The sequence below is a fragment of the Cryptomeria japonica genome, chromosome 4, assembly GCF_030272615.1.
Source record: "Cryptomeria japonica chromosome 4, Sugi_1.0, whole genome shotgun sequence".
In the NCBI taxonomy this organism is placed as follows: Eukaryota; Viridiplantae; Streptophyta; class Pinopsida; order Cupressales; family Cupressaceae; genus Cryptomeria; species Cryptomeria japonica.
Window position 1 is genome coordinate 780137008 of NC_081408.1, and position 8223 is coordinate 780145230.

The 8223-nt window shown below is 36.8% G+C and overlaps 1 protein-coding gene across 1 annotated transcript; it reads right to left on the reverse strand.

Annotated features, from left to right (window-relative positions):
• Window positions 1-3243: 3243 nt before the first annotated feature.
• On the reverse strand, window positions 3244-6316 carry LOC131032004 (polyol transporter 5). Its single transcript, XM_057962889.2, has 2 exons — window positions 6040-6316; window positions 3244-4851 (listed from the first exon to the last, which is right to left on the reverse strand). The coding sequence occupies exons 1-2, from the start codon at window positions 6146-6148 to the stop codon at window positions 3632-3634; spliced, it is 1329 nt and encodes a 442-aa protein (XP_057818872.1). The 5' UTR covers window positions 6149-6316; the 3' UTR covers window positions 3244-3631.
• Window positions 6317-8223: the final 1907 nt, after the last annotated feature.

Consider the following 8223-nt stretch of genomic DNA (forward strand, 5'->3'; position numbering starts at 1 on the left):
TTAAGTGAGGTAGTGGCAGATCGATTTGTCCTTTGAGATTCATCATCTTGGAGGTGACAAATCCCCTCCTCTACACCTTCATGTAGACAATTAGATAGGTGAGAAACCTAGAGGGGGAGAGAGAGGTGAGCAATAATATAGGGAGGGAGAGGTAGTGAGGTGAATAGGGAGGGATGGAGAGCCCTAGATATGGGGAGAGAGAGGATAAAAAGGATAGGTAGTGATCAAGAGAATGGAGAGGGAGGGGAGAGAAACAATAAGAGAGTGAGAGAGAAGAAGAGAGAGAGAGGGAGTCAGGGATAGAAATGGGGGTAAGGAAGGATTGAAAGATAGAGAGGGTGGGATATACCTAGAGAGGGGAGAGATAAGTGAGAGAGACAAGAAAGGGAGAGAGATAGGTCTAGAGTTTGGGGAAGATAAAGAGAGTGAGATACAAAGATAAAAAATGCTAATAGGAGCATGCTGATTATTGAAATTTGACATGTTGATTACTAAAATTTGACTAACTCTAAAATTTTATATGATCCTCTAAAAACTAGAATCTACATTATAATTTCTATAGAGCTGAAACCACTCTCAAATATACTGCCAATATATACATGAAATATAACGTAAAAACCACTCTTAAACATCCTTCCAATATATACATGAAATAAAACTTAAGTATAAGAAAGAAAAAAGACATTGAAATGTGACTTATATTGAAATGTTATGTTTCATGTATAAATTCTCCTTCAGGGGTGGGTATAACTTGTGTCCAAATTGAAAAAAAGAAAAAATTAATAATGCACAACATTTAACAATGTCTGAACATTTGGTGTGTGCCAAATGCAAAAATTTTAATTTTCACATTTGGCATGCAATGTGAAAATTCAAAATTTTGAATTTTGTGAGCGCCATATTTGGTGCTCGCCAAATGGTCTGTATTGGAGAATACCAGCCCTTTGGGTTGGATTTACCTTGGGAATCCAACCCAAAGGTTTGGACAACCATTTCATGTCAATGATGTGTTTTTATGAAAAGATAAAAAAGTGGCACCATTTTGGTACCACAACTTGCTGCACTTACCCAAAATTAATAAGATCCTTAGTCCAAAAAAAACCTTCATTATGCTTTCAAGCCCATTTCAACTTTGAGAAGTTGTATCCCATCTCTCAAAGATTTTAAAGACATTCTTTCTAATTTAGAAGTCTATACGATACCTTTCTAATGCAGCACACCTTACATAGGTGAAACAAGACAATATTTTAGCACTAGGATCAAAGAGCATAGCGTTGACATCAAACATAAATGTGTTTCTAAATCAGCCTTAACTAACCATTCCTCCTCCAACAAACACCACATTTGTCTCTAAAAGACTCAAATTTTGTTTAGATAAGAAAACTTCATCAAGAGGAAGCTGAAAAAAGCTATAGAAATTATAAATCATCCCTTGAACCTCAATCATGATGATGGATGAAGCCTAAGTTTCTCTTGGCATCCTTTATTTTCCAACCTTAGAAATCGCCACCATGATTTTCCTTGAATTTTTCTGTCCACGTGTCCTTCGGCCCCCATCTACCCTCCTTGCCTCCCACACCCTTCCACACCCCATCCCCCCCTCACTCCCCTCCTTTTCCTATCTTCCCCTTCTCTTTTATCGTTCATACTATTCTCTTTCTAGTTTAGTTATAATTTTATTTGCATTTTGGTTCTCTTCTTTCTTAGTATTATAGGATTTTTTAATTATCTTTTCTTCTTTGGTGATCTTTTTTTTCTAACCATATTATTATAGTTTTGTTTTCAGTAAGATTATAAGTATACCTATAATAATGCTCATGAGCATGCTTATAAGTACGCTTATAAGTATATTGCTATTTTTTTATGCTTATATGTTTTTTAGGTTACTTTGCCTCTTTTCTTTTTCTTTATTTGTACTTATTCTTATTTGTTTTGTTCATGAAATTTTTCTTCTTCATTGTTTCTTTATTTTAATTTTTATTGCTTTATTAGGTTCTCTTGTTTACTTTGTGTGTATATGTGGGGTTCTATTTTATTTTCAGTTTTGTTTTTAGCAAGCTTATAAATAGACTTATAACAATTCCCATTAACATGCTTATAAATATTTATTTTTTAATTAATTTTTTTTTATTGTTTTTAGTTAGCTTATTAATTTCCTTTTTTATTGTAAACCTTTTTTATTAAAGTTATTAAATATAAATTTAATACTTATAGTATACTTATCATATATAGTTATAATAAATCTTATAAGCATTCTTATTGGTCTACCTTCTCCTTTTTTGATTACGTCAAGCTTATTTTTTATTTAGTTTATTATTCCCTATATATATATATATATATATATTTGCTAATTTGGTGATTAGTATAATTGCTGTTTATTGTTGCTCTAGTCATTCTTATAGTTATTTAATTTACAGAATCTTTATTTCTTAGTTTAATACATTTGGTTTGCCTATCCTTAAATCACTCACTTTCTTTCACGCATTTAACATTCACAATTCTTCTTTTCTTTAATTAATAATCTCTCTATAGAGTATTATATCAACTCCTCTTTCTTTTCCATTTTTCATTGTATTTTTTATTTTCTATTTTCTCCCTCTTACTTCATTTCTTTTGTCACCTTCCTTTCTTTTTCCCTATTTTTAAGTTGGCCTGGTCTGTTACTCATACTCAACCTATGATGGATCTTAGAACATGATCCAAAATGTTGATACAAAAACTACCACACAATCTAATCCAAAAGCAGCTCTTTCAAATCTAATAGATTTTGGAAACTTGATATCTTCAATTAATAACTCGTTTGCTAAGACATGAATCTGCAACAAAAATGGCAACTCAAAATTTCTAGATTCTAATTTCCAAGGAATAAATCTCCAATAATTAGACACGTTCCTTTCTTTCGTTCAAAGGGTTATAGCTAGTTATGAATAATGAGTCAAATTAAGAAATACTAAATGAGACGATGTTTATTCGAAGGCTTCGATCTTGAATATTGAAACTTACCGTTTTTTGTTGGATACCATTCTCATCAGGATTATTAATAAAAGTTTCAGGTCACTGTTTTCTTCACCACTGACATTTTTCGATGTTCTTATAATTCAGCTGGGATTTTATTTTTAATTATTTCAATCGAGAGAAACACTGTCGACTTCATCATAATAATAATATATTTGAGTTTTCATTTCACATGCACATCGAATTGGTTTGCTTTGAACTTTTATCGTTTAAATTTTGTGATAATTTTTCTCATATTGAACAATCAAGAGAGAAAAGTTTCCGTAATGATCATAAAAAGTTTATTTATATTTTAATATAAAATGTGCTGTGGTTTTCGCTGACAGTCTACTCTTCACGGAATCCACATTTATGTCAGGCACTAGGTATACACTGTAGGTAGGCTATATAGATTGTGTTACAACTGTCGGTCCTGGACTGGTTTTACCACTCCCAAGTTCCAATTGGCTGGGAGTGCTAGTCTTTACGGAAGATCCGATGGTGAATAATTCCACAATCTCTTCCAGAGTTTTGCCTTTGGTCTCCGGCACAAACCAATACACAAACCCCACTGCCATGAAAGAAAAGCCTGCGTAGAAGAAGAAAACGGCTGGCAGGGTGATTGCCTTGGAGAGGCTTAGAAATGTGACAGATACCGCTCCACTAACAAGTCTATTAACCCCCACGCCAAGCCCCACCGCCTTAGCCCGGAGGCGAAGAGGATATATCCGCTCCCCATCACCAAATTAATAGGCCCCAGCCCAATGGAAAAGAAGGAAACATTAGAACAAGCCGCAACCACAGCTAAACAGGCGGCGGCTTCGTGGGCGGAGCCCGACGTTTTCCCCACAACAATGAGACTTAAGCCCAGACCCGCCAGGGATACGGTCGACCCCACCGTGCTGATCAACAACAGCGGCCTACGCCCTATTTTGTCTATGAAAAACGCTGCAACCACAATAAATCCAGTCTTGACAAATCCTATGGCCATTGTCGCCCCGAGTATAGCGTTTTGGCTATCGATTCCCGCCTTCTTGAATGTGAAGGGGCTGTAATAGACCGTACCGTCGATGCCCGAAGCCTGCTGGAAGAACTGTATACCCAAGCCCACGATCAACATACGCCTAATACTCGGCGTGGTTTTGTATATCAACTCTCCCCACGTTCCCTCTCCCTTGCTTTTCAGTGGGTCTCCTTCCCCTTCCGAGCTCAGATCCTTCTTCTCCAGATTCTTCTGCGCGTACTGAATTCCTTCCATGATCTGCGCCAGCAGCTCAGACGCCTTCGCTTCGCTTTCGGAGGTTCTGAGCAGCACTTTCATGGCGTCCTCATTGCGGTTCTTCATGACGAGCCACCGCGGGGACTCGGGCATGAAGAGCACGAAGACACCGATGAAAAAGGGAGGAATGGCTCCCATTCCGAGCATAACCCGCCAGTTGTAATTCGTCGGCAAACCCTGGAATGCATAGTTGGCAACGTAGCCCAGCAGAATTCCCAAGTTAACGAAGATCTCGGGAAAACAAGTGAGCATCCCGCGGGTAGAAGCTGGGGCAAGCTCTGCGGTGTAAACGGGAGCGATGACCACCGCGTTGCCCAGTCCCACGCCACCCACCAATCTGCCCACCATCAGCCAAGCGAAGGAAGGCGCTAGTGACATCACAACTGCGCCCACAAAAAATATGAGGGCAGCCAGAGCCATGGTCCATCTTCGCCCTACCGCATCCGACGTTTTTCCAGCTAGGGCCGACCCCAACAGGCAAATCAAATTCAATGAGCCGATCAGCATCTCCACCTGCAGGTCATTTACGTGCAGATCCTTGCGAATGAACAGAACGGCGCCGCTCATCACTCCGACATCTATGCAAACAACAGACAGAATCAAATTCCACAAATAGCTAGTCTGTAAGATGAGAAGACTTGAAGCCTATGCATACAATCAATTCTTCTATTTATGTCCAAATTTTTATTTTTCATTACTTAGTACCTTTCTATCCTCTACATTCCTGTTACGATGCTATTAATAATGAGTATATTTAATTTTTAATTAGTTTAAACGATGAACAATATAATTTAAAAAAGAAGGATGATAGAAAGACACATTTTCATATTGTAGATTATTATATTCAAGATCAAATGATAACAAGTCAAGAGTTAAAAATGAACAAAACATACTAAAGGAACTAAGCAGTTCAAGTAATTAGCAGGAAAGAAGTTTTTGTACGAGTATTCCCCCAGACATCCAAGAGATTAGGTTATCATCAACCAGCACCCTTTTTCTTCGAAATATTCTCCAAAAGTTGAAAACATACTAAAGAAATAATCAACAACAGCTGAGGAACCTTGCTACAGTCAGACCAACTTTGAAAACTAATGGTTAAAATCAATTGCTTTCGATCACTATTCACTTGTGGATACTTGGGTTTCTATAATAGAGATTCTTCACTTTGTTAGACAACTTAAAAACACTTTTGAGGCTCCTCAACTGGTTTAACATATAATTTTACATGCACCAGCTAACTACTGGATCTTATAACCTTCCTTCATGGCTGAGCTTTTAAGTAAGCTCCTTAGGTAGAGTTGTCGCTGATTTCTCAACAATGTCCAACACTTCTCCATCCGTACTCTTGCTCAAGCTGAAAATCAGCAGATTTATTACTCTTGGAATTTCATCCTCCCAAGATAACTCTGGAAACTAGACAGAAATGGTAATTGGCGAACCCCTTCAACTAACTCTCCACTCCCAAATTCTACAAACAAACCAAAAACGCTTCATCTATTACCTTTCCAAATTATGTTGATTACCTTCATAATTCCTCGGGCAGCAATTCTGTAGCATTTCTAAAAGCAACCCAATTCATCAATTTCATCTTTTCGTTGTGCTTAATATTTGATCTTGCATAACCCTCATGAATTTGCATGTCAGATAAATGCCACTTACAAAATAAATAACATACAGAGTAGAATACACACACATAATAAGTGAGACACATAATCCGGTGTTACAGAGCGTATCCATAAACTTAAAAAAAATAAGAAAATCTTTACCATAACCCAGCAAGAACGAATTGGTTGATGCCACTACCGCACACACAATGACATACATATTCCTCTTGGGCTTTGAGTTCTCCATGGCTAACACTTCTTTCCTGGCCATGAGATCTTGTTTTGATTTCTGAGAACCCAAATCATCGACACTCTATATATGCCTACATTCTTAGGTTTCATTTCACCGATTACTTCTAATTTATAGAGGGTACGACTCCTTTGATATTGAATAAGTGCATAACTATCACCGCCAAGGAAATAGAGATGCTGCTTAGGAATCCTCATCTGAAACGGTTGGAGGAAAACAAGCGGAGGAAAATCTGTCTTGGAATAATTGTCAGTGGGTCTTTGGTTTATTAGTGAAGTTGAATGGTTTCAAATGAGCCCACCAGAGATCAAGTCTTGCTGAATGCAAGCCGCCAACAAAAATAAAAAATAATCCAGCTTTTTCCTACTACTCCGGTTTCTCGTGCGAGTGGGACTGATGTCAAAACATTTCACTAAGCTGAGGCGAAAATAGATCCGTGTCCACACTTGTTATTTCACCACTGCAGTTACGCGTGCGAGTGGTATCGATGTCAAACATTTCAGTACCCCGATGGTGAGGCGAAGATAGAGCCGTGGCCAGACTTCTTACTCCAGAGTGAAATTAGTCCACACAAGTAGTCCACGTTGGGCAGGTGCGATGATCGATTTGATTGTGATAAAGAGACTTAGCGAGGAGAAGGGGTGGGGACGATCAATGTCTCTCCATATGTTCTTTTCACGTAAAATTGTCATTTAGAGAGACCCGCCTTGAATGCTTCTCCACGACATTCAATTATTAGGAATGAATGGATAGAAATAGAGAGGGGCGTAATGAACATCTTTTTTTCTTTGTTTTTTTCATATGTTTCTTCACGATCTAGCTTAACATTCAACTTGTCTTACCTTCGTCTTATTGTCAAGTTAGGGTTAAGAAGAGGTGAGCTAGGGCGACACTAATCTCCTCAGATGCATGCAATTTTTATTTTTTTTAATTTTTTGACATCTAATTATCTAAGATCTTTGTGTACTATATTTATGTTTGTTAGATCAGAATATGCATAGTCATATTGTGTAGATTAAAAGTGTATTTTCTCACCTAAACAACCACTTCCTATTCAAAACCTTAACCTAATGCATTTTTAATGGTTTATTCAACTCAAACATGCTTATTTAAAAGGACTTTCTAAAAATACAAGGGATCCAACCATTCCATTCATCCTCTTCCACTCATAAGAACCTCACACACTATCTTCTTTAAGCAATTTAGGGTGTCACTCTACACATCATGCCCATTGTTGCAACTACACACCTCAACACTCATGTTATTATGCACTCCAACTACTTTTATGATAAAACATGCAAACTAAGAGATTATGTGAGGCAACCTCCCAAATGTTCCCTAAGGAAACCATTTTTTTCTCTCTTAGGTTTGCAATGACACATATATGTGCTTATAGGTGCATGCAATTATTGACAATGAGTATGGATGACATAACTGAGTTTGAGTTCAAGACAACTATATGTCTAGTGAATGAAAGAACATTGTACATGACATGATTGTGTCCCTCAAGATGTGATCACATATCCGAGGAAACCATTAGTTGTTGCCAAAAATAAAAGCTTATGGAGCATATTTTGATAAATTAGGACTTATTTAGTCATCTATTAACCATCTTCTCTTGCTTAAAAGCCAAAAAAAAAACCCGATCTTTCTAAAGCATATGTCTCTTTCTTTTCTTACTACAAGTGTATAATAACCTATTATCATTGCCCGAGCTATATTTTTAATTGAATCTAAGAAGCCTTAGATTATTTACAAAAGGGTTTTGGAACCAAGGACTTTATAATGGCACCGATTAAACTTTCAAGGAATATTATACATTTTTAACATTTGATTTTGATTAAAACTTAATCATACCATGATTTTTTTATTAACATATTTCTAATTATGTCAATTGTTTGAAATCAAACAAGTTAGCATAAAGTATGAAAAGTGCATATTTTGCTAAATGTAAGTGGGGAAAGGCCCCAAAACATTACAGATCAAACAAAATACATTAGAACAACCAATGAGGGACACCAAAGTTACACCTAGGTAAATTGAGTATAACATAGCAAAGTTGAAATAGTTCAACAAAAAAATATTGGAAATCAGAG

Excerpts from the sequence above, each read along its gene's own strand:
- LOC131032004 (XM_057962889.2), bottom strand. The coding sequence starts at position 6,148 with ATGGCCAGGAAAGAAGTGTTAGCCATGGAGAACTCAAAGCCCAAGAGG. Across the intron at positions 4,852-6,039 it reads TTCGTTCTTGCTGGGTTATG|ATGTCGGAGTGATGAGCGGC; the intron begins GTAAAGATTTTC and ends TTGTTTGCATAG.